Source organism: Furipterus horrens, unplaced genomic scaffold (genome assembly GCF_987537825.1).
Source record: "Furipterus horrens unplaced genomic scaffold, mFurHor1.1.pri manual_scaffold_9, whole genome shotgun sequence".
Classification (NCBI taxonomy): domain Eukaryota; kingdom Metazoa; phylum Chordata; class Mammalia; order Chiroptera; family Furipteridae; genus Furipterus; species Furipterus horrens.
In genome coordinates this window covers 24,581,126-24,607,598 of record NW_028327179.1, presented here as the reverse complement: position 1 = coordinate 24,607,598, position 26,473 = coordinate 24,581,126, and the positions used below count along the sequence as shown (strand labels likewise).

Here is a 26,473-nt window from a genome sequence, read left to right as displayed (position 1 = left end):
GGACGCTGTGGTCGGTGAGGGAGGATGGAGCATGGATGGCCATTGGCCAAGGAGTGGAGAGCCAAGGGCGGCAGGCGGTAGCCCTGCCTCTGTCTCAGAGGGTGACCCGGGTCGGGTCGCCTGCTGGAAGGCTTCTCTCCGCTGCTTCCGCTCCCCGCCACCCCCCCCCCCCCCCCCCCGCCCAGGAGTTCCCAGCTGGACCAGTAGGAACTGGAGCAGCTGTGGCGTTCGCTGTCCCCGTGTTTGGGGCTGGTGCTTGTCCTCAGATGCCCTTGTTTGGATTCCTGGGGGTAGGGTGACTGCAGAGTGACTGCAGAGGGCTTCAAGGAGGAGGTGACACTTGAGCTGGCCTTGAAAACTGGGTGTCTGTAGCTGCTACAAGGATGAGGCTCTGTAGGGGGTGCTCCCACTGTCCCCCAGCTATTCTAGGTCCCTGCTGCCCAGCCTGGGAGCGGTGTCCTGGGTCTGCCCAGCACTGGCATCCCCCGGGGCCTCACTCTGCTGCGTGAAGCATCAGGTTGGGCGCAGCCCAGGACCCTCTGAGACCTGGGTTCAAGTCTGGCCTCACCCGGCTGGCAACTCCTCCTCTGGGCCCGTTTCCTCCTCTATAAAGAGGGGTTTCCGACAGAGCACAGAGGTGTACAGAGGGGGCCAAAGCTCTCAGCCCAGCTCAGTGGACGGAGCCCCCACGCCCCACTGTGGGGTCTTCTTCTCTCCCTGGACACCCTCACTTTGGGCATTTTGGCTCTTTGATGCCCGGGCCTGTAGCCTCCCTGGGAATGACCCGCCCCTTACCTGTGCCCCGAGACGGAACGGAGAGAAGCCCAGTGCACGGAGTGGGCACTCGGGGCCAGACCCTGGGCTCAGGCGCCAGCACGCCGCATGTGGGTGGGAGGAGCCCTGCGGCGAGAAAAGCTTTGTGTCCAGCCAGGGCAAGCGCCCCCCACTCCGCCGCCCCCAGCCTGGATAAGCTCCCTGCAGGGGGCCCTCCGACACCCCGTGCCCTCTGCATCTCTCTCCAGTGTCCTGTAGCTGCTACGACTGTTTTGGTTTCTGCCAAAGAGAAAGAATAAGAAACGCGGCCGCAGACGGAGGCAGGCTGGGCCGTGGGTGCCTGGAGCGCCCGCCAGGACTGCGGGTGGAGGCACCCAAACGAGGCGCCCGCCCGCCGGCCACGGGCTGGGAAGCCTCTGTGCCGCTGTGTGGTGGGGTGCATTTGTGTAAGGATAAAGTAAATGTTTTTGGCACCCCTGCTTCTTGTCCCTCCCCCTGCACCACGGAGTAGGTGTGTTAAAAATAATTATTAAACTTTAGGCCACAGGAAAAAAAAAATAGTCAAGCTCAAGAAAAAATGATGGATTTCAAACTCCTCAGTTTATTGAAAGCTCTATTCCTTATAAATAAATATGTATATATGATACACACGTGTATGTATCTGCTCTTTTATATGAACCACTCAAAATAATTTCATAAGTCATTCTTTATTTAAAATTGTTCTTTCAGATATTCAGAAATTCCATAGGTGGTGGCTTCAGTGGAATTTTCCCCAGAGTAAATTTCTTGGACTGAAACTGCTCTAGTTCTTCTGCCGTTAGTTGATGCTTGGGCGTGAATAATTCGTTAACTGTTGTCATGCTACTATTTGAGACAGGAAGAGAGGTAGATGTGCTGCTATTTGCAAAACTGTCACTGAATGACTTGGAAACAGTAGTGTGAGATTGGGAGCCTGGATTTCCAAAGCCAGCCACCGACCTGCTGTTTGTGACGGCTGGGGCCCCCGCAGCTCCAGCAGGGCCTGCTGCCATGGGAGCTGGGAATCCTGGAAACCCAGGCGAGCCAAAACCTGCAGCTGCTGGGGTTTTGAATGAAAACGAAGCAGCAGCTGTGATTTCAGGTTTCCCAAATCCAGGCACCGGAGTAGAAGTAGTGACGGCAGGACCGGGAAAGGGAACAGCTCCAAATGCGGGCGTGTTCCCGAACACAGAAGGGCTTCCAGAAGGGGCACTGGCAAATCCAGAGCTTGTTTTAAAACTAAAATTTTGAGCATTATCACTCATGCTGTTATTCACTGGAAAACCTACAAATAAACCAGAAAAAGAAAAAAAAACCTATTACAGTCAGAAATGTGGCCATGTTAATCCCCACTTTTTCCCCCCTCATTTTCCCCTTATTCCCGCCATGTTTGGATGTTGGAAAGAGATTACAAGGGAGAAAAGTAAAAACGAGAAGCTAGAACAAACCCACTGTCTTCCTGCTACACCGACCTCACTTGCCCCGTGATTTACCTTCACTCAATGAGGCGGCTTTGAAAAGCCTCAGGGATTAGCGAGTGCTCTTACACTTCTGGCTTGTCCATGCCCCGCCCCCCATCTCACTGGAGCTGTCACTTGCGGAGGACACTATGCTGTTATACAGTGACAAGAAAGTCCTCAAAGGTGCTGCTACCACAGCTATAAAAGTCTTGAAAAGCCACTCCTAAAATATACTTCTAAAGCTTGAGCCATAGGGCCTTTCAAAGAACAGCCCAGCCCATTCTGGCCCCCCTTTCACTAAGGCTTGATGAATCAAATTCTCTCAAGCTCCATTATGGAAGGCTGTAGAATTTGCAAGGCTGACTTAAAATGGTGCTTAACATACCTTCAGGTTTTACAACTTGAAACCTATAAAATCCTATTTTTCAAAATCAGTGAAGTCCTGCATTACTTTATCACTTACCTGGTGGCCCAAATGCTGCTGTTTGCCTACTCCCAAATCCAAACGTAGAGGTTGCTTGATTTATTCCATTCTTTATATCAGAGAGCTATAAGAAAGGGCAAATAATAAAGTACTTGATGAATAATTCTCAAGTACCTTTCTATATATGTACTTTAGAGCCAAATTTAAAATTTAAAATATGTGCTTAAAAACGTGAAATGTTTAACATAGAAAAATGCCCACAATATGAATACAGACAGAAAAAAGTACACCAACCTCAAAGATTAAGAGTCAATTGCTGATGAATTATGATTTTAATTTTAGTTATGCTTTTAAATTTTTCCTAGCCCTGGCTAGTGTGGCTCAGTGGATTGAGTGCCAGCCTGAAAACCAAATGGTTGCCGGTTCGATTCCTGGTCAGGGCACGTGCCTCGATTGTGGGCCAGATACCCAGGTAGGGGGCATGTAAGAGGCAACTGACCAATCTCTCTCTTGCACACTGATGTTTCTCTCCCTTCTCCTCTCTCTAAAAAGTAAATAAAATCTTTAAAAATTTTTGTTTTCTAAATTTCAATGAATACATATTAAAATGAGAAAAATAATTTTTAATAATACATTTCAGTATCTATAGGCCGATATACATTTTTTCTTAAAGATTTTATTTATTTTTAAATAAATAGAGAGAGAGGAACGGAGGGAGAAAGAGAGGGAGAGAAACATCCATACCAGCCAGGGCTTGACAGAAAATTTTAAGTTTGCTTTCCAACTTGAAAGTAAAATTCTTGCAAAAAAAGCAATACATAAGAGAGACACTTCCTTCCCTTCAGCAAACTTTCAGGTACTCACCAAACCTGTTTTAGGTGCTGTGCTTAGACTTTTCAGTTCATTTACCCTATTCCTCCACTGATTTATTAACTGTTGGATGGAATTTAGCTGGAGAGAGAAGACAGAAAAATGATGAGTCAATATCGAGTGTTTATTTTCATCTCTCAAACAACTTCACATCTTTGCCAAAATTACAGAAAGTTTATGAAACATTTTTACGGCCCATCACTTGTAAAGTTCGCATTGACCCGCCCCTGTTTGCCAAAGATATTCCAGCCTAGTCCCCTCTGCCTGTTCTCCAGCTCCTTGAATCACCCGGTTCAGAAGCACAAGTACCTGGCGGCACACAGTTAGTTGTATTTGGGTGGGAGAAGAGCGTGTGTGCCAGTTAAAACGCATGATCATGACTGTAGACAACAACAAAAGAGTTTGTCATTTCCTTTAGCACAAACTTCCTCAAGCTGAGCTTTTTAATTTTTGATATTTGACATGTGAGAATGTTAATCTATATAATCGACTGCTTTATTTCACTTTATTTTTCTAACATTCACCACAGTATCTGCACCTAAGAGATGCTCTATAAATGTTTGCCAACTGATGAAAGGGTTTGATTTCTGGGACTGATTGTTGGATAATTTGTAATAAAATAATGACATTCCTAGTTAGTACAGTCAAAATATATTATCACCATTTTAGATAACCAATCAATTTCAAATAAAATAATTTAGAAAATAAAAATAGCCTTGTCTTGAAAAAACTGTAGACCTCACCCACTTTACCAAAACAGGCAAGCCTCTAAATATGGAGAAGGTAGTAATTCACAGCTAATCTGTTATTGAGGTAGATGAATAGGAAACAAACTTACATAATGTTGTAAGTTGTTAATGGCTAAGCAGTTATGGTATTCAAGTCTCAGCTCCTCTGGTGAAATGTCAGTGAAACCTGAAGGGAGAAATCAATTGGAATCTTTAAAATAAATGCCAATATTTTTGATAGAATAGTAAAGCTAAAGGGGCGAGACAAGAAAGTGCACTAATGTTGATATTAGAAAATTTTCATAATCATAAGGAAAAAATTAGAATAAAATGTAGTTGGTTATTATCTTTGAAGGGGAAATTCTTTTTCTAAATATAAATGGAGAGGAAGAACTAACAGAAAAAGAAAGTTGACTACGTATACATTCAAATTTCTATGTAGAAAAATACTCTCTATGTCAAACTATAATAAGCAAAATTAAAACGCAGATGATAAGCTGGGAAATCCAGAATGGCGACATGACAGGAGAAGAACTAATGTTAACATATTAAGAGTTCTTACAAATCACTGAGAAGAATAAGTTAATATGAGCAAAAACAACAAACAGCCAACTCACAAAATTTTCAAATAGCCAATAAATAAATGAAGTAAAAAAGTGCAATTTAAAAATACAACTGAAAATCAAGATAAAAGCCTTTACTCATCAGACTGGCAAAAATTAAAAGTGAATATTATTTATTGGCTTTAAGAATTTGGCGAAGCTCGGTGGGACTGAGCATTGGCCTGCGAACCAAGTGTTGCTGGTTGGATTCCCACTCAGGGCACATGACTAGGTTGCATGTCAGGTCCCCAGTTGGGGGCGCGAGTGAGAGGCAACCACACAGTGATGTTTCTCTCCCTCTCTTTCTCCAAAAGTAAATAAATAAACAAACAAAGAAATAATTAAAAAAAAAAAAAGAAAAAGAATTTGGTTAAGTGGCTCTGACCAGCGTGGCTCAGCTTGTCGGGCATTGTCCCACAGAGTGAAAGGTCGCCAGTTCGATTCCCAATCGGGGAACATGCCTGGACTACAGGCCTGGTCCCCAGTTGGGGCATGTGTGAGAGGCAGCCAATTGATATTTCTCTCACACATTGATGTTTCCCTCTTCTATCCGCCCACCCCCCCAAAAATAAATACAAGAAATCTTTTAATAAAATAAAAGAAAAAATGTGGTGAAGTGGACAGTCTCCTAAACTGCCATTGAGGGGACTAAAAATGTACAACTCTTACAGGAGGAAAATTGTCATTAAGCATCAATTGCCACAGAAATGTTCACACCTTCTGATCTTAATAGCATTGCTAGGATTTAACCTCAGGAAATAATCAGATGCATTGAGTCTGTTGCAATATACCACCTGGGTGTAGTATAGGACGAAAACCTGTTCTTGCACAGATATGTAGCTGGAAAAGAATGATGTTAACGGCCTTTTCAGATAGTTTGGAATATTCTTCTTTGACGTCACACCAGAACTTGACAGGTGGTAGTTTCTAAAAGTTTAGCTCCAATGTCGACTCAAACTTTTTGTACTATCACATTCAATTCACTGGATAATTTTGCACTTCGAATGGACTTTTTAGGTATGTATAATTTTGCAACATTACAGATTAAATATTTGGAAAATACTGGTTCACTGAGTTATCGAGAACTCCCAAACACGGCCAAATGGTCTTTTACAATATCAAAATATTCATATTTGTTAATGTCACTATCCATCTCATCAGAAGAGACTTTATGTATCGAGAAGTTATCAAGCTCACATGAGAAAAAAATTTCTCCATCATCTAATATTCACTTGAAAGCTTGCATTTTATCATTGTCAGTTGTTCTCTATGAAGTAACGGGCTCCCTTCATTTATTTTTAAAGAAAGCGTCACCAAATACTTAAGTCAAAATAACCGTAGTTGCCACTTATTCTTTCATTAGCCACTGTTCTGTGGGGGAAAAAAGTGGCTGGTTCAGCTCCCAAGTCAAACGAGCACACCAGGACTTTCCCTTCAAATACCCATCACGCTTGAGTATGTGGCAGAAACAACTCTGTGTGTGCTTCCCATTTGGTCACACAGTATAGTAAAAATGGTTTGCACTCAGAGGTCAAGATCTCATAAAATTAAAAACTTCTACCATTTCATTTCGGACATAATCTTAAGCCAAAAGGACATTAACCTTTTTCATTGACTACTGTTAGACTTTGTGACTACGGTTTATTGTTTCTAGCTTGATTTACACTAAGATATAAGGGGCTTTACTCATCGATTTTTTTGCTTCAACTGTGCAAATGTCAACACAGTGAAAATGGCAACTCGTGCATTAGGATTATTATGAAAAGATTTTTGAACTCGTACAGCTCCTGCAAGGGTCTCAGGAACAGGGTTGCCAAATTGAGCAAATAATAATACAGGATGCCCAGTTCAATTTGAATTTCAGACACACACACTTGTAGCATAAATATGTCACCAATGTTACATGGGTTATTCATATGCTAAAACATTATTCTTTGTTTACCTAAAATTGAAGCTTCACTGGGCACCCCATATTTTATCCGGCAACCCGACATAGGGATCTACGTCCCACACTTGGGAGGAACTGCTTTAGGGCATTCGACAGGTATTAGGTTCAATGCTGAACTGATTGTACAAGGCTAATACTTCTTTATTTTCTTTACAGAAAAATCACCAGCTGGAGTTCTCTTATTTCCTTGTTTTACTTATTGTCTCCTTCCCTCAAGAACATAAGCTTCATAAGGGAGGGATCTTGCCTATCTTGCTCACCAACATATCCCCAGCACTTAGAATAGGGCCTGGCACTAAAGAAATTCGGTGAGGATCTGTTGAATGAGTACCGAAGCAACTGAGGAGTGGTGTGATGCAAATGCTTGCAGAGAATGAGCAGGCAGAGCTGAGACAGAGTACAGATGCCAGAGTTCTGAGGGAGTGCAAGGACTGTCATCCGCTAGGAGCCTGCTATTCACTCAGGACCAGCCAGGTGGGCTTAGCAGTGTGGCAGTTTAGGTTTCAGCCCAGAAGGAGCTTTAGAAACTCTAGACAAAAGAAAATGGGAAGGGAAGGAGTATTCTACAGAAGTGTTATCCCTGCAGCCCAGCTAAAGCTCCTGACCTTCAAACATTATCTCCAGGATAGGCCTTCACATGCTTTATGAAAAACAACTACCCTTAAAAGGAAAGACAGGGAAGAAAGAGCAAGCAGAATCAGACAGCTAAGACCTTCGTGGCAGGCAGGATATGACTCTTCTATTCACCGCAGGCAGCCAAGAGGTTCTGAAGGGGTACCTATGGAGAGCCAAGAGAGTAGAGCCTCTGCTTGGGCTTACAGAATTAGAACTGTGGTGGGTCCTGATGTTACTATTTTCTCATGAGAACCACATATCTTAAAAGAACTATACCTTTCAACCTCAATCTCCGAATCATGAAGTTCTGCTGCAATGCTCAGGCACTTTAAAGAATGTCCAACCTCTCCTAACTACAGCTAAGTTCGTGGTTCATTTCTTTATTTGGCAGGGTCTCGCTTTTAGAGAATGAGAGTTGTAAAACGTAGTTTAAAAATGTACAATTTCTCAGTTACCTGAAAGGCAAGATACGTTTCCCTCTGGTGAAAAAACGGAGAACGGCCACTGACCAGAGGACTCCCAAACGACCACATCTTTTCCCATTTCGTCCCTGACAAAGAAAAAGAAAATAGTTTTCATCTGCTTATTAAAATTTATCTTTTTCTCATTTTCAATGATTGAAATGTTAAATTGTAGTAAATATATAATTTTAGGTTTCTCGTTATGTTTTCTCAAGTGTCCTTTAAAGCAGAAGTTACAGAACTATAAACTACATTTCATGTGATAGATACAATATTAAAGAAGTTCATAATTTTGCTTTTGCAGTACACGGAACCATTCGCTAATTCATTTCATTGAGAACAACTGTGTCATACATAGATTAAAGAACTAAGATATAATAAAATACACAACACAACTTTAATGGTTTTTGTTCATTACCATCCACATCAATGAGTATTTAACTGGGAAAGACAGGAAGCACTCCGTAATATAGAAACATCACATTTTTAGAGAACATTTTGTCTAATTCTCACATTTTGCAAACGGGTGAAGAGACCCACAGCCATGCAGTTCATTGGTTGGCAAAGCTGTGGATAGTATCTGCTCTAAATTCAATCCCCTCCTATGCCGTCCAGAATGCTATGATTAATAAAATCACAGATACTACAGAGAATCTATACTCAATTTAGGGTTTCTGTAACATCAAATATAGGAAGAACGGGTTCATTTGTTTCTTTTCTTCTTTTGAAACGTCAGTAGTTTATGGTACATGGCTCAAAATGTTTACTACTGACCGACTTCTAATTTATGGAAGTAAAAGACCAACAAATACCTATATTGATGTTCTGTCCTAGAAGCCAGGAGCCGAGGGTAGTTACAGAGAGCCAGGCACCGTTTTGGTACCAGTCACAAATTCTACTACAGATGTTCTCGAGAAATGATAAGGAATTTACTCTACAATAACGAAGGAAACCAAATGCAACCAATTTGAATGAGGCAAATGAAGTAAAAGTTTTAGAAAGAAAAATAGGAGATGATATGTGACCTCTAAGATCACAAGTTGCTTTAAATTACCTCATCCTTTTTAAAGGTCTCATAACTTACAACAGATTTAATTAAGCAGGACTACCTTACAAAGCTATTCACAATACAGCGTTATCAACAAAGTGGAAAAAGCACACTGAGCTCTGAGAAGACACTGTACTGATACGGAAAGATGACGCATTTTTAAGCGAAATAAGATCTAGTACGATATGTATTATACCCATTATATTACATGTATATATGCGCGCAAAACGTGGTTACCTCTGAGGGATAGGATCATGGGTACTTTCTGCTTATTCCGATTTTTAGGTAATGTATTACTTCTTTTCGAAAAGCAAGCGAATGGGTAACTTTTCTGAGGGCTTTCACTTACAGGAATTCGTTTTCGTCTTTCGGTGCGTAAGAGCTGGGTGAAGAAGCAAATGGGTTCTGAGGTGCTCCAAATGCCCCGTTCCCGTCAGTTGAAGCTCCGGAATCGGAAGAACCGGAAGATGACTTCCCTTGCTCTCGGCGGCCCGCGCACCCTGTAGATTGGGACAAGCTGGATGAGTCTCTCTGGCTCGAGGCATTGCGCCCACGTCTGGCACGACCTGGAATAAACAATAAAACAAAACAATTTTACCGGCAATTCATCTTTTAAACCTCTGAAAACATCATTATATTTTGCTTATTCCATACACACATTATGCAAAGATCCAACACTTCCACTTACGGAAAGTCACAAAACTCTTCATTCTGACTTACATAGTTCAGTGTAATATCAACAGATCGCATAATGGCCTAACTGCATTTCTGTTTAACAAGATTGAGGGGACTGTTAGCTCTAGAAAAATAATGATGTGTTGCTAAGTTCAGCTGACATAGGCTTATTAAGTGAATAACTGCTTGATGGTGGAGTGGATGGAAGGCATATATCCTAAATCATGAATTCCTTCAGGATCAAAAGCTCTCTTTCTCAGTCTTGGCTTTCCCACTGGGCCCGATATAGTAATAACCTCTGAAAGATGGGGAGTGTATGAAAAAGTCTGTTGAGCATAAACAATTAGATTCCACCTCCTGTCCTTGAATAGATGCTGAAATCTATTTCAGTCTTCCCTTTCGGAAAACACATACCCATGGATCTTTCAGGGGGAGATTATAAAGGGAATTCACATGTGAATAATGCATTTGAGTTTCTCTATTACGAGCATATTACTAATGTTTCATAACCACCAAAATGAGCCAACAAGACTATCCTTTCTGTCTCCAGTTATCACTTGAACTGTCTCAACTACTCATCATTTTCTAGTGGGGTCTAAGATAATTCACCTTGTTTCTCACTGAATTGCAGATATTCCATTAAGTGTAATAACAAGTGGAGTGATGGGAAATATACTCCTTATGAAAACTGATCTCCCAACTCTAAAACTACTTAATAAAACCAAAGAGAAAAGGCAGCAGATAGCTGAACCAGATCCCTCAAGTAGGGATTAATAGCATTCTCTTATTCTAAAGCTTTAAATCCGTTGGGGAATGACACAGCTCAAGAAATTCAAGTCATCTTTTGAAGACAGCTTTGGGCCTTCACACTTACTAATGCCAGAAGCATTCACTTGCTGCAGGTAGCTAAACAACTGTTTCTTTGACACAGTTCATTACACATTTTTCCCTCAATTAACCTGTCCACTCATCGTTTATTTTCTAATCACTACATTTAGTGAGTCTCCACAGAATGTCAACTATGACATCCCGTGGTTAGTGGAAGTCCATTCACATTTACCCGACCCCGAGCCCTCATTTTTGGTTTGGGATATTTCATTAGACCTATTGTGGTAAGGCACACAGACTGTCCTCAAGAAGAGGCAGCAGGTGTGAAAGCCACAATGCGACTATCCCAAGGCTGAAAGGGCGGGAGAGTGCGTCGGGGGGAGCCAGCATCCTGCGACACCTTTCAGGACCAAGTTCCAATTCTAAGAAAAGAAAAATACATCTTACCTTTAAAGTCTTGTGTTGTATTGTGTTTTCGTGTCTTACCTTTCTTCGAAGACAGCGCTTTTCGCACCATCCGTAACTGATTTAATGAAATATTCTGAACCCTTCGGAAAGGGCTTAGGCCCGGGGAGCAAGTCGACGTGCCCTTCCACGCCCCCTTCCCTCGGCGCCCAGAGGTCTTCATTGGGTATCCTATCCTCCCAATTTTACCCCAAATTTTAGGAACATGTGCGTCTGAGCAATGGCTCTGTACGCTTTTACTATATTTCCAAAGAAGTTCGCGACTTCCCCAGAATTAGGAGCCCTGACTCGGACCCTGGTTGCTAGCCTCTCCCTGGAAGCAACGTTGAGTAAAAATTATATTTGAGTCAAGGGCCAAAAAAACAACTACTCATAGGAGTGTACAAAAGCAAGGCGGCGTCTGGGTCGCCCTACGGCAAGTCTCCCAACCACTGCCACTCACAGACACTGTAGCTTTGACACGTTAAGTTCTACCTGAAACTCGTTGCTTGGCAACACCAGAACCAAGCCCCTTCTGCCTTTGTTCGCTCATCAGACACCAGCCCAGCGCCTCACACGCAGGAGAAAATGGCAGAAGGAGACCGTGGGCTGGGCTGTGCCCAGCCCCTTTCGGGGCGCCCATTAACTACCGGCTTTCTTGACAGGGAAACAAATCCAAATCAACTCACTGTCTACTGAGCAGATAAATGTCCTACAGTCTTCTCTGATACCCAAATGAAACATAACTAGTCCACCAATTATGCAGGAAACAGGGAGCCCAGAAAGCCAGCCACTAAGTTAACTTACTTCGCCTGTGGCACATTATTTGAAATATTGCAGGAAGAAGAATGGGTGAGGATTAGACATCCCATGACTGAACTGTGATGAACCACCATGATGCTTTCACCAGCATGAGCGAGAGCAGGGTCTTCCTGGCTTCTGTCATTCCTGTCATTGAATGCCATAAATGTAATTGACCCCCCAAATCAATGCAATCAGCAGACTCTTGTATATCAGTTCCACCTTCTAAATTTGGTAAGGAGGCCAGCTGGTGTCTCTTCTGCTTCAAACATTACTTAGTAATTTTGCTTCAAGTTTCCTTGTGCACTGCTTTCATCTAAATCGCTTGCTTAAATGGGATTTAGGGAGCTGTGCTGAAATAAAGTGCTACTGTCACAGGATAAAGGATAAATAATGTACACACATCTAGGGAAAAAATTAGGTTTTGGAGAACCAAAATAATCAGAAGGTTAGGGTGTATGAGTATAACTTGTAGGCCATTCTTGCTTCTGTTTCGAGGCTGCTGCTGGTAAAACGGAGTCTCTAAAACAATTACGTTTACTAATGCCAATAGTACAGCATTTACAAAGTCCTTTAGAAGCAATGCTGAAGTTATAAGTTCATTCAGTTTATCAAGTGCCAGTAAAGGAATGTTTTTTTTTTTTTCTAAAAGATCAGCAAATGTTGTGGTCTGAGGGAAGACTGTATTCCAAAGTGGGCTGGGAGTTTCACTGGGGACCCCTGTGGAACTAAGAATGGTGATGGAGAGGGTGGGGATCCCATCCAAAAGGGGCTGGAGAGAGAATATTTCAGTTTCTTTTCACCCTGTGCTGGTCGTGGGGGGCAGGGAGGAGGAGGAAGAGGAGGAGGAGGAAGGCCTCTGTTGTAAGGGTTAAAAATGGGATTGGTGTTGTTTTACTATGGCACAACTGAGCATGTGAAGGCGAAAGAGAAAAATAAAATTTCTGCCAGGCCAAGGGAGAGAGAGCTTGTTTACCAGCAATAAAACAAGGATGGGAAATGTTATTGGGTATTAAGTCAAGATCTGGACCATGTTAGAGCTAAGTTCTAGGACTTCAAAACTGAGGCTAGCCCAGAGACAATTGTAAAGTGATATAAAAAAAAAAAAAAAAAAAAAAAAAAACAAATCAGACACCAGAAGCAGAAAGGACATAGGACATACTTCTGAGAGATGCTGCAGTTTGTCTGAAGTGCAGATTCATGGCTTCAGGGTGATGGGTTGGCAGGATAAGGGCATTGTGGGAGAGGCAAGACCACCACAAAGCCAGAGGACTGAGACAAGGACTGAGGAGCCAGGCATTGGCCTGGGGTAACATCACCTCTTTGAGGGTAGAGGTTGTGGGCTGTGGAAGTAGCTTTCTTCGTGGCCTGAGTTATAGTGGCCCTTAGACAATAGCAAGAGAAGGGCAATTGGAAACGGCAAGGTTTTTACCAGTTCTGCACTGTTGTGGTGAAAGCGGAAGCTACAGGCAGAAGAGGTTAGGGGACAGGTGCCCCTGTCCCCAGGAGATCCAGAGAAATTAGTAGGCAAGTGGGGCCTCCATGGACATCTGAAGCTTTCCCCCTAATTTAGGGGAAGTTTCATAGAGCCTCTCTAGTGACAGGTGGACTGCATTGGGTGAACAGAAGACAATGAAGAAAAAGTCTAGACATTGCAGCCTCCAGTCCCCTCCCCACTCCTCTTCCTCAAAGCAGTCACAGGGATATTCAATGTGACATGTTGGTGGTGAGATGGAAAGTTCCTTAAAAACACAAAAGGCACAATTCAGCAGTCATGTGCTCGTTGAGGTTGGTAAAGAAAGAACTGTGTGTGGGTGTGTGGTGGGCAAGGTCCAAAAAAGGGCATCCTGCACCGGTTGTGTTAGTAAATCGCTGGGGAAACCTGAATGACCGTCAGCAAAGGAGAGGTTAGGTAAATTACGATACATTGGTACAATGGAATACTACACAGCTGTTAAAAGGAGGTAGCTCTTTGAATCAGTTTGGTCAGGATATCAGAAGAGGCTTTGCGTATTCCGTGACTGATCCAGGATGGGTACGCAGCCCTGATCAGAGCCAGTGAGAGGCTGTGAGAAATGCTATTACAAACAATACTATGTAGTTTTATACTGGTCTCTTTCTTCCAAATGCAACAGTTTCTCATATACAGGGGTGGGCAAAAGTAGGCTAACAGTAATAGTAAGTAATACAATAATAAAAAAACAAGAATGAACTCTTTCTCGTACTCCCAACTGTAATCCTCCTTTTGCGCACCCCTGTGTTCATGTACAGTCATCCGGTGGATCTTGTTAAAATGCAGTCTATGATTCAGTAGGTCTGAAACGGGGCCTGAGGGTCTGCGTTTGTATTCAGCTCACAGGTGGCGTTGCCGCTGCTGGTCCCACGACCACACTTTGAAGAGCGAGGGTTCTGCGGAGGAGCGGAGCTGCTAGGCTGTAAGGGTGTGCATCTTTGACGTTGCTAGATGTTGCCAGATGGCTCTCTTACATGCTCACACCAACCCACACTCCTAGCAACAGCTCACAAGTCTCTACATTATAACTTCAATGTCTGTTATTGTTGGATTTTAATTTTTGCCCATTTAATAGGCATCAAGTGGTATCTTGTTATATTAATCAGCCTTTCATGAGTACTATTGCAGTTCCTTCTTCAATAATAATTATCAACATAAACTAATATTTGGGGCAAGTAAAATGTCTCATATACCCATTTCATTCTTTAAAGCATCCTTCTTGGAAGATTCCCTCATATTTGCAAGGCTTTCAACTCTTCCTTTTTAAAGTGCTGGAAATAAAAGTGGAAAAGGCAGAACTGAAAGGATGGCCCTGGAAGGGAGCAGAGCGAAGCAGCTACCACGAGCCAGCGGGAAGAACGTCTGCTCTTGTTTCTGCACTCTTCCCTAGCTGAGTGAGGGAGAAGGAGCCGGAAGCTCAGGGGCAGAGGGGTAAGAGCTCTGTATCTTTCTTGAGTACTTCTGGATTCCTAGGGGAATGAATTTCACTTAAGTCAAGAATTCTGCCCAAATTAAGTCTTTGCCATCTAAAATGGTTACGCTCTATCCTATTATGCTTTATCCCACAAATTACATGTGTATAAGGAAAAATGGGAGCTACATGTGTTACAATGGTAATGCATGTGTATTGTAGAAAACGCTGATAAGCAAAAACAAACAAACAACTCCAAACCCATAATCTAGTTCTAGATTTTGGTTTCCTCACTTAGAAAATGAGGATCATGACAGTACCTAAGTCAGTGTTGTGAAGATTAAAGTAGTAATAGATGTAAAGCGGTAAGTCATTGTCTGACGCAGAGCCAAAGCTCATTCAAACTAGAGCTATTGGAGGTGATATCAGCGAGGTGCAAGAATAAAGAATAGGAAACCCTCAACCCTCCTTTCCCCATGGACACTTGGATTTAATAGCAATATATGGACCAACTGCCTCTGTGAAAAATCTGGAACCCAGTTAAGAGGTGCTTATACTCCAGGCTAACGCAAAACCAAACCCATCACAGCCTGGCAGGAAAACTCGTGGTTCTCTCTCTCCAGAGCCCCTCTCCCTGGCTCCGTGTGGTGCGACTGTGGGAAACACCCAATCCCCGTCTTCTCCCTGCGGAGGAATGTACATCCAACATTCCGACTTTTAGGTAGGCTGCCCAGTGGGGTGGGTATCAATCTGGCCTGAATCTAACTAAGTACTGCCAAGAACCAGGAGCCAGGTTGGGAGCTTGGTCTCGGTGAACAAAAGCAAGCCACGTGCACGAGAATCTGCAGTACCACAGACAGGCACTAGCTGGGTCTCCAGGACCATGGCACACGGTAACAGCAGCGGCGCCACGGTACAAATCGCAAAACCTATTCCATTAGGATAGTCCACACACGCCCAGGCAGGACTCATCCCCAGCGTAGGTTTGAGAGGTCTCCAGAATCTCCAGCAGGGCTGAATAGAGAATGTCATCCCTGTATGAAACGGGATTGCAAAGTCTGGGAGACGTGGCTGATTTTTCAAATGCTGTAATCTCAATAAAAGATAACAAAACATACAAACAAGCAAAGATGACCCATTTAAATCTCCTGAAACCAGCCCTAAAGCAAGAGACATATGAGTTGCCAGACCAAAAATTCAAAATAGCCATCATAAGGATGGTTAATGAATTAAAAAGAGTACAGACAACTAAACACAATTAGGAAAACAATACATGACCAAAATAAGAATATCAATAAAGAGACAGAAACTATAAAGAAGAACCAAACAGAAATTCTGAAATGAAAACAACAATAACTGAACTAAAAAATTCACTAGAAGGACTCAATATCAAATCTGACTAGGAAGAAGATTCAGTGAACTCAAATATAGTACTTCCAAGTACCTGAGGCAGAGGAACAAGCAAAATGACTGAAGAAAAATGAAGACAACTAAGGAATTTGTGAGACACCATCAAGCCGAACAACATATGTACTACAGAAGGGTGAGGAGGAGGAGGAGGAGGAGGAGGAGGAGGCAGAGGAAGAAGAGAGCCCCTAATTGAAAAAATAATGGCCAAAAGCTTCCCAATATCTGAGAATAGTAGTGGATATACAAATTCGTGAAACTCAAAAACTCCTAGGATACATCTATAATCCATAAATCTCACTGCTGAGTATACGTGCAAAAGAATTCAAAGCAGGCCCTGGTTGGTGCGGCTCAGTGGACTAAGCACTGGTCTGTGAACCGAAAGGTCACCAGTTCGATTCCCAGTCAGGGCACATGCCTAGGTTGTGAGCCAGGTCCCCAGTTGGGGCTGTGCAAAAGGCAACCGATTGCTGTTTCTCTCATACATCAATGTTTCCCTCCCTCCCTCTCTTTCTCCCTCCCTTCCTTTCTCTCTAAAAGTAAATAAAATCTAAAAAAAAAAAAAAAAATTCAAAGCAGGATCCCCAAAAGATATCTGCACACCCATGTTCATTATAGCATTAGCCAAGAGGTAGAAGCAACCCAAACTCCATCAACAGATGAATGGATATAGAAAAGGTGGTATATACATACAATGGAATATTATGCGACCTTAAAAAAGGAAATCCTGTTACATCCTACCACATGAATGAACCTTGACAACATCATAAGTGAAATATGCCAGTCACAAAAGGACAACTACTGTATGATTAAACTCATATGAGGCATATAAGACTGGGTGGTTCAGTTGGTTGGGCCTGTTTTTGCAAACCGAAGGGTCGTTAGTTCGATTCCCAGTCAGGGCACATGCCTGGACTGTGGGTTGAGCCCCCAGTCAGGGTGCCTATGAAGAGCAGTTGATCAATGTCTCTCTCTCACATTGCGGTCCCTCCCTTCCCCTTCTCTAAAAATAAGATAACATAATCAGAACAGGCGGGTGCTGCCGGCCAGGGCGCTCAAGGAATCACCGCCGGAGCAGGGGGGTCCGCAACCCCGGCGCCACCCTGCATCTCAGGGCCCCGAACCCCCGGCTCCCCTGTATGGTCCTCGCTCGTCCCCCAGCACCTGCGCACCCCGCGCCCGGGTCCCACGTCCGGGCCCAGCGGAGGCCAGAGCGCAGCTAGCCCGTCTTCCCAGACAGGAGCGAACGCATCCCCCGAGCGGAGTGCCGAGACGCTGGTCACTCCCGCGCGTCCCGTCCCGCCCCGACGCCCCCCACCGCAGCTCACCGGGGCTCACGGGTACCGGGGGACAGGGCCGCCCAGGGCCACGGGGCGCAGCGTGCAGAGTGTCCGCCCGCCCCGCGCCTTCGGGCTCCCGCACCAGGCCGTCCGCGCCCCTCGGCGCCCGTCGCCCGGACCCCGCAGACGGGAGCAGCTCCTCCCGCGGGCACCGTCGTGGCCCCGCCGCCGCACCGCAGTCCGCCCGCGGCCCCGACTCGGCGACGTCCCCGGCCCGGGGCTCGCCACCCGCCCGCTGCGGCCTGGTCCCGCCGGCGGCCCGCGCGCGCCCGCTGCCACAGCCGGAGACGCGGGAGGCCCGGGACGCCCAGGAAGACCAGGTCGGAGGGGACGCCGGGCCGCTCGGCCACCTCCCGCCGGCCACACTCACCTCCGCCATGCTGCTGCCTGCAGGGAGGGCGGACAAGCGAGCGAGCGGCGCCGAGCAAGCCCCGGATGGCGCCCCAGCCAAAGGCCGCCGCTTTCTCCGCCGCGGGCCTGACCGCGCCCTGCTTCGCCCCGCGCCGCGCCAGCTACGCCACGAGCCGAGCCCCGACCCGCCCCGCGCCCCACCCCGGGCCTTCGGGCGCCCGCCGCCCGGACCCCGCAGCCGGGAGCCGCTCCTCCCGCGGGCACCGTCGTGGCCCCGCCGCCGCTCCGCAGTCCGCCGGCGTCCCCGACTCGGCGCCGTCCCCGGCCCGGCGCTCGCCGCCCGCCCGCTGCGGACTGGTCCCGCCGGGGGCCCGCGCACGCCCGCTGCCGCAGCCGGAGACGCGGGAGGCCCGGGACACCCAGGAAAACCAGGCCGGAGGGGACGCCGGGCCGCACGGCCACCTCCCGCCGACCACGCTCACCTCCGCCATCCTGCTGCCTTCAGGTCGGCCGGACGAGCGAGCGAGCGGCGCCGAGCAGGCCCCGGATGGCGCCCCAGACAATGCCCGCCTCCTTCTCCGCCGTGGGCCTGACCGCGCCCTGCTCCGCCCAGCGCCGCGCCCGCTCCGCCACGCGCCGAGCCCCGCCGCGCCCGGCGCCACGCCACGGGCCTTGGGGCTTCCGCGCCCCTCGGCGCCCGCCGCCCGGACCCCGCAGCCGGGAGCCGCTCCTCCCGCGGGCACCGTCGTGGCCCCGACGCCGCCCCGCAGTCCTCCCGCGGCCCCGACTCGGCGCCGTCCCCGGCCCGGGGCTCGCCGCCCGCCCGCTGCGGCCTGGTCCCGCCGGGGGCCCGCGCGCGCCCGCTGCCGCAGCCGGAGACGCGGGAGGACCGGGACGCCCGGGCCGGAGGGGACGCCGGGCCGCTCGGCCACCTCCCGCCGGCCACACTCACCTCCGCCATGCTGCTGCCTTCAGGGAGGGCGGACAAGCGAGCGAGCGGCGCCGAGCAGGCCCCGGATGGCGCCCCAGCCAATGGCCGCCGCCTTCTCCGCCGCGGGCCTGACCGCGCCCTGCTCCGCCCCGCGCCGCGCCCCGCCCCACCCCGCCACGCGCCCCGCCCCACCCCGCCCCGCGCCCCGCCCCGGGCCTTCGGGCTCCGGCACCCCGCCCTCCGCGCCCCTCGACGCCCCCCGCCCGGAGCCCGCAGCCGTGAGCCGCTCCTCCCGCGGGCACCTCTTGTATTATGGGATGAACATGTCTTCCTCATAAACTCACTAATCATATAAGCTATGCTTATCTAATGGGTAGAAGGAAATTAGGAGGGCTACTCCAACAAAAATGCTTCCACATTGAAAGATAGGTCAGAAAAATGAGGTCCTTAACAAAAATCTGGCATAAAATAAATGTCTTATATATAGTTACCAAAAAGTGACAAGTATTTGGTTTTCCTAACACATCCCATTCAGTGCATTTTCCAGCATCTGGCCCTCCTTTCTCACATTGTGCCCCTGGGCTGAATCAAGACCCAGAGGTCTTCATTCTATGCCCAGCTGACCCTTAGGTTACTGCCTAAATCCCATTTTCTGTTCTGTTAACTTGTGTACCAACCTATTGAATCTCATGATCTTGAGGCCAGCTTCTCCATGCTTCCATGAGTGAAAACTTATAAAATAGGTAAAGCAATAACTGTAGATGTCTTTTCACTAAAGAGAGAAATAACAAGAATCTCTTCTTTCCCCATTCCAAACAGTCTACATCTATACTGGGAATGTAAAACTATCCCATTGAACTTGAGAATTACTTGAATTATCCAATAGTGGTAAATTTTTCTAATTTTAAGAAGCAAATGAATCTGATAAATCAAATTTTATACTTTTAACTTTTTTTCTTGAAACTGCTAAGTATGCGTCATGATCTAGTGAGCAATGGTATCTCATTTGGCATAAAATCTTTGGTATTGTAAGTTCATGGTTACTATTGATCAAATTCATAGTGGTGCACAATGAGCATAATGACTTCTATGTCTTTTATCAGAATATATTTGATAAATAAATGAAGTGATGTACATAGAAGTGATATTAGGGATGGGAATTTAGATTATGTAAGAAAATATATAGGACTCGTTCTCTGGTGAAGATTCTGAGGAATGAGCATACATTGCAGAGGAGCCTCATAAATCACAAACTTGAATAGTCACTAACTTTAAGTTCACCCTGGCTCTGACTGTAATACTATTTTATGCTCCTCTCTCCCAGGCAATTAAAATTCCAGCAATTACATGGCATTCCCGTTGGCTATTTTTGCTATCTGTGTAAAAGCAGGCAATCATCTTAGAGACACAGGATTTGGAAGGGAAGTGAGCACAGTACAAACTCCTCTTAATTAAATATAATGCATTTATTTTGTTAAGCTTCATAAGGAGAAAAAATGTATATTTATGTCATGGAACTATCAAGATTCTAGGATGAATTCCAAAATATTTGTGGATATTGGTATGAATATTAAAAAAATATTTTGTTCTTGATGCATTTATGCAAAGTGCCTGTGAAATACTATGGGGTCTTTGACATGTTATTTAACTTCTCCGTGACTCAGCTTTTTCATCTGAGACATGGGATCATGATATCATAGGGTTTTTTGAGTATTAATTGAGGCTCTCCCCCCTTTTCTCAATCTCTTTCTCTCCCCCCCCACACACACTGTTTAGAATAGTCCCAAACACATAAAACTATATAAACTATTGCTGTTATTTTTTAATACTATTTATTTATTTATTTATTTTAAAGTATATTTTATTGATTTTATTGTTACAATAGTTCCAATTTTTTCCCCTTTGCTCCCCTCCGCCCAGAACCACCCCTCCTCCAGCAATCCCCCCCCCCTCAAGTTCATGCCCATGGGTCATACATACAAAGCTCTCCTGCTTCACCCTTTCATATATTCTTCTTTTTTTAAAATAATTAATTAATTATTTTAACAATAAAAAATAACAATCCCTCCCTCTCAGACTTAAGACCCTTTATAACCTTATAAAGGACAATGAGCAAAGGTCTTGAGCTCCTCTAGATGCTTCAGGCTGGGCATGGTTGTTGTCCTACCTACCCTTGGGTCCAGAAATCCCTAATAAGAGTGGGGGTGTGGAGGGGAGGGTTGCCTTCCCACACGGGGAAGGACTGTGCAGACTCCAGGTCAGTTGGCTGTCCCTGGACAGCAGCGTGCTTGGTTTAACAGGCTGGCATCCTTGTTGTATTCTGGGGCAACAGATTTGGCAACGGGGTTAAAAGACATCATTCAGTCCATAACCACTAGAAGAAAAAAGGCAGGTATTAATTTTTCAATGTCCCACATTAGGGAAAAGAAGGGCTTCTTTGGAGGAAGGTGTGCCAGGCACGTCTCACCTGTCCAAAACCCTTTTGCCCATTATACTTAGTTGGGGCTGAGGGAAATAGTTTAGGTGCCCCCGCCCCGCCCCACCCCCGACCTCTGGGCTCCTTCTGTCCAAGCCATTAGGATAGAAAAGAGAAACCAGTTTTAAAGTGAACCCCACAGACCAATTTTTTCAATACTATTTAAATTAAATTACTTATTCTGTGACAATATTAACTTAGTATTTCCAGTATTTCCTGTTTGTGAAATGCTTTTATAGTTTACAGACTTAATCCTGTCTTGTAATACTATAATCAAGAGAGGTAGAATTATATCAATTTAATATATAAAAAAATAAAATAAGAAATTATAAGATTTTTAAAAGTCAGATTTGAGATTAAAACTTGTGTTTTCAACTTCCAACCAGAATTATTTTTATTATATAGCTATAATTAAAACTATATAGAGTTTAGAAAAAATGTTTTGGTTTTTTCACCTTCTACACAGAAATTATTCTCAGAATAGTAAATATATAATAATTTTCAAAAGAGAAAAATTTAATTTGATTTCAATTTGGTATGAAAATATTTCACTCCCAGTAATCTTTATTTTTGATATATTAAAAGGAAACACAGGTTTATGTGTTCTCTGAGATGCTGAAGCAGTAAGCATTTATTTTCAGCTTATCTTAGGATTCCTTGGCAAGTGGTTGCTAATGACAAATGTTTACCATTTCCCATGCTTAGAGGAAGGATTCCTTTGAGGGGCAGAATTTAAGTTGTCTCTGTAGAGAAACTGACCTTTGCAAAATGCTCTAAAGTTGATTATAAGAAGCTAGACCTGTTGACAAAATAAATAAACAAGCTTTAAATAGTAACAAGAAATTCACCAGAAAGCACGGGCAAATCAGAGCAAACTGTATATTGAATGCCAAAGAAATCTCATATTGCTGAAGAAATCAATGGGTGAGGTAAATATGAATGAAATATGACATACATTATGAGACAGAGACCCATTCATATATGGCTCTTTTCCTTCATAGTCCAATGGTTCCTTGATCCTGTTGAGCAGAAATCTATTTAGTTTGTAAAAAATGCTAATTTCTAGGCTTCTCTCATGCTTTAATTTTGACCTAGTGTGGTCTCTGAGACCACACTTTTAACATATACCATTTCAGACTCTAAGGATACTAAGTTTAAGAATAGCTGCTCTAGCCCTGACTGGAGTGGCTCAGTGGGTTGAGTGTCGGCCTGTGAACTGAAAGGTCACTGGTTTGATTCCCAGTCAGGGCACATGGCTAGGTTGTGGGCCAGGTCTCCAGCTGGGGGCCTGTGAGAGGCAACCAGTTGGTTCTCTCACATATTGATGTTTCTATCCCTTTCTTTGTCCCTCCCTTCTACTCTATCTAAAAATGAATAAATAAAATCTTTTAAAAAATTAAAAAGCCTTCATTAAAAATAAAAAAAGAATAGCTGCTCTAGCTTTGGCTTAAATTTTCTCCTAATAATTTTTGTATTTTAGGGGTAGGTTCTCAGTTGGAAAAACAGAGACATAAGGCATTGCGGTTCTTGGGGCTGTGGTTGGGGGAGGAACGCACACTGGGAACATAGAAGATAGTTTCGCTAAATGGAGAAGTAGAATTAGGCAGTGTTGGCTTGGAGGGAGTTTGGACACCGAGGGGGAAAAAAAATGATTAAACAATGCCTGGGTCAGTACTAACCACATTTATTCCTCTCAAGCATTAGAATCAAGCTCTGGCTATCCTAAGCCAAAAAAGCAATTTTACTGGAACCTTACAAAATTCATGATAGCCTGGAGAATTTGATTTGAAAAATTGGGAAAAACCAAGTCTGCTCTGGAAGGTTAGTTAATGTATGACAATGTTTATGTAGCAATAAGAGGCTGGTCCAGTCTGCCACTTCAGAGAATACCGACTCTAACTAGTGAATGACATCATCAAAATTCAGTCTCAGGAGCCACAATGTCAACTGGCCATTTCCATGTTATATGTTATCTCCTGTCTATGCAGATATGGAATGAGAAACACCCTCCCCTTTGATATTTATGGAGCTGGGCATTACCTTTCATAAACAATACATAGAAAGGGAATTTTAACAACAGGGAGATAAGATGCTAATAGGAAGTAGGAACTTGGGTGCTAACAACAACAGCAACAAAAACAATGTCAGACATCTGCTATGGGCTCCATCAAGGATGGTCATTGGGTTGACCTATATTCCTTTCAGCTGAGTTTAATAATGATTGATGGTAGAGGATATTTTCCCTGCCTCTTTTTAATTTACCCCTCCTCCCATTTGCATTAGTACTTATTGTACATATTTCTGACATACTCTTCTTATCAGAACTTTCTCCTTTCTTGTGCTCAGAGCTTGCCAAATACAGCCATTCAGTATTTTCAATTTATAACCTACTTAGGATTATGTAACTTTCTGAAAATATTTGAACAGATTGAATGGAACCTCACTCACTTCTTTTATTGAATGCTATAAGCTTTTGGTAGAAGTACATTATATGAGCAAATAGTTTCCAAAAATAAATTGTCAAAATGATCAATTTTACTTCCTCAGTTATTGCAATAGCTATAGTTTTTAGCAATAGTGCAACACACTTTAAGAATAACACAACATTACACTCTATGAAAGTGTTGGTAAACGTAAGATAAATATTCATATAAGATGTGGAACTTAACTTTAATCTTAAAGAACAAAGGAGATCTCTATTATTGAAAGAGGGTAAATCAGAATTGGGGAAGCTATGCTAATTTCTCTACTTAAATACAGAGTTGCTCTGGTTAGTATCTTTTTAATCAGGCTTTTAGGCCTTTTTTACTTTTCTTAGCCTTTTTATTGTCTTGTTCAGTAAGCTGGTTCACCCAGTAGTAATTGGAACTTCCTCTATCTTAGATTTTTTTCCTTTCAGCTTTACCTACTGTTTTGTAGAACTTTGGAATGTTTGGTAGTCATTTGATCTACTGATGTCAGATGTGGAATACTCTGCAGGCAAGACCTTTAGTGGTAATATGTCAGGGGAACAGAGGTCTACCTAGAATCATTTTAATGATTATTAGCAGATACTACAAGCCCCTTTATCCAGAATGCATAATGTTTTTCCAGAACCTATCTCTGAAGTAGGAGCAACAGTGGAATTGATATGCCATCTTCTTCCTTCTTCCTTTTCCATTGAGAAAAAAGATCAGTCTTGGCATGGAAATCAGATGTTAAGCCCCTACTAAAATCCTCCAATGGCCTCCTATTTTACTTTCAATAGAATGAAAATTCCATACCTTGATCCACGGGGTCCTGAATGATTGGTTTCTGTCTTCTTTTCTACATCAACTTGTACCATTTTCCCCCTTCCTCACTACACTGCAACCTCACTGAACCCTCTGATTATCCAGATACCAATGTCCTTCCAAACTTGTTTCTGTTGATCCCACTACCTGGAATACTCTTTCCCACGCTCTTGAAATGCTGCACCTTTATCAGGGTTTAATTCACATCGCACAACATCAGAAAATCTGCCCTGATGACTCAATCTATAGTTGTTTCTTTTTTTTACAATTTACTGCCATATCATTCTGTTTATGTGATAGCACTTATAGCCTTGAAATTATCTTCTTTATGTATTGGTTTTTTTGTTTCTTTCCACTGAAATTTATGCTCTAAAAGGGCAGGAATCAAGTTTATCTTGATTACCATTAAATCTTTGTACCTTGAAGATCACCTGACATATAAAATATGTCGATGAATATAAATGCTTTGAATGACTAATGCTGACTCTGTAATAGATGAGACATGCTGGTGGCAATTACAGAGGGCTCACTTGTGTCACTTGTAATGGCAATGAGGAAAAATTAATTTTATGTATCTTATAAGGGTGTATTTGAGCTATAGTTAGGCCCTAGCACCAAATGCATTACAACAGCACTTGACGGTGACAGTCATCATGAGAACAACTACATTACTGAAATCCTAGAAACCAAACCTATCTCTGCCTTGTCTTTATTTATCCCACCACTGCAAAGGCCAATAGTCACTAAGAAGGAAAAGTCCTTACACTAGTATAGATTTAAGTGGGGGGGTGGGGTGAGGGGATAATGCATTATGGGAAGATAAAGCAGCATTATCCTGAGCCTGTAGACATAAACAGAACAAGGGACAAAGTTAAAACTCTCTGAACAAAGTGGATATTTATTAAGGGAGCTGTAGAAAAAATATTATTTGGGAGTAAGTTTAGATTATTGTTAAGATATTGTTAGACTAAAGAGTAGACCATAAATTCAGAAGTAGAAGTAGAGAATTAATGCTATAAAGTCCTTGTGCAGAAAGGTGGCAGTGGCCCAAAGATAGCAATAATTAGGAAGAGTAACCTGTCAGTTCTATATAAAATAAATTCCAAATGGGAGGAAGAGAAGCTTGAAGGATACTTAAGATGTACAAATAACATTCCCATGCCTGTCAAGAATCTAATTGCCTTTAGTTTGATACATCTAAATTTTAATATTTGTTTGAGCTCCTTTGCCAACATAAATGATGGGATTTTATTACTTAGAGGGGAAAAAAAGCACTAGGTATTCACAACTGTACAGAGACTAGAGTAGGGGATGTGTTAGCTTAAACTGATTTCTTTTTCTTCTCTTCTTTTTCTTCCACACATTCCATCTTCCATCCTCACTGTCTCTCTTTTTAACAAGCATTTACTGCACAGAGTTTTTTTCTGACCAAAAACCGAGTTTTACTTCTGGTTTTGTGGGGCAGCTAAGAGAAGAGTTACATAATAGATAACACAACAAATCTTTAAAATTTGTTCCCTCTAACCCCTGACCCTTTTCCTCTTTCTTTGAAACCCTTCAGATTCTCTTCCCTCTTCCTGTCACCTCAATCTTCCTTCTGATCTCTTTTTCAGTGTCTCTGTCCCTTTCTTGTTTGAAGAAATTTATGAATTTGTATCTTTAACCATCAACCCTACCGTAAAACAGATAATAGACATGTTCTTGAAAAGACCCGAGGTAAGAGGAGGGTATAAATAACTAGTGTTAATTTAACACATCTAGTTGATAATTATGTGGGGGGAGCTACATTTTTAAATATGTAGAGTGTAACACCTATTTAAATATGTTATAAAAACACAAATATAATAAAGTGTAAATGCAAAGTATTTTCCAAGGGTATTTCTTTCTTTCTTTTCTTTTCTTTTTCTTTCTTTCTTGTTTTATTTTATTTTTTTACCACCCTGAACACACCCAATCTTATCTGTACAGAATTTTTAACGTGTATTCAACAAGATGCTGGATATTATGGGGATACACAAAAAGAGATCTACCGAGCCCCGAGCCCCAGCCCGGCCGCCGCCGCCAGCGCCGCTCAGA

General features: G+C 43.7%; 1 protein-coding gene across 1 annotated transcript; it reads right to left on the bottom strand.

Moving 5' to 3' along the window:
• Window positions 1-1,499: 1,499 nt before the first annotated feature.
• Window positions 1,500-11,079, bottom strand: LOC150001445 (nucleoporin NUP42-like). The gene is made up of 5 exons (XM_090286867.1): window positions 10,938-11,079; window positions 9,448-9,514; window positions 7,911-7,989; window positions 2,716-2,800; window positions 1,500-2,077 (listed from the first exon to the last, which is right to left on the bottom strand). Exons 1-5 carry the CDS (start codon window positions 11,077-11,079, stop codon window positions 1,500-1,502), a joined length of 951 nt encoding a protein of 316 aa, XP_090142993.1.
• Window positions 11,080-26,473: the final 15,394 nt, after the last annotated feature.

Bases quoted from the DNA above. Each gene is read 5' to 3' on its own strand.
- LOC150001445 (XM_090286867.1), bottom strand. From the start codon at position 11,079: ATGAAGACCTCTGGGCGCCGAGGGAAGGGGGCGTGGAAGGGCACGTCG. The intron at 9,515-10,937 runs GTAAGACACGAA...TGTTTATTCCAG, and splicing joins AGCGCTGTCTTCGAAGAAAG to GTCGTGCCAGACGTGGGCGC. The intron at 2,078-2,715 runs GTAAGTGATAAA...GTTTATTTGTAG, and splicing joins AGCAGCATTTGGGCCACCAG to GTTTTCCAGTGAATAACAGC.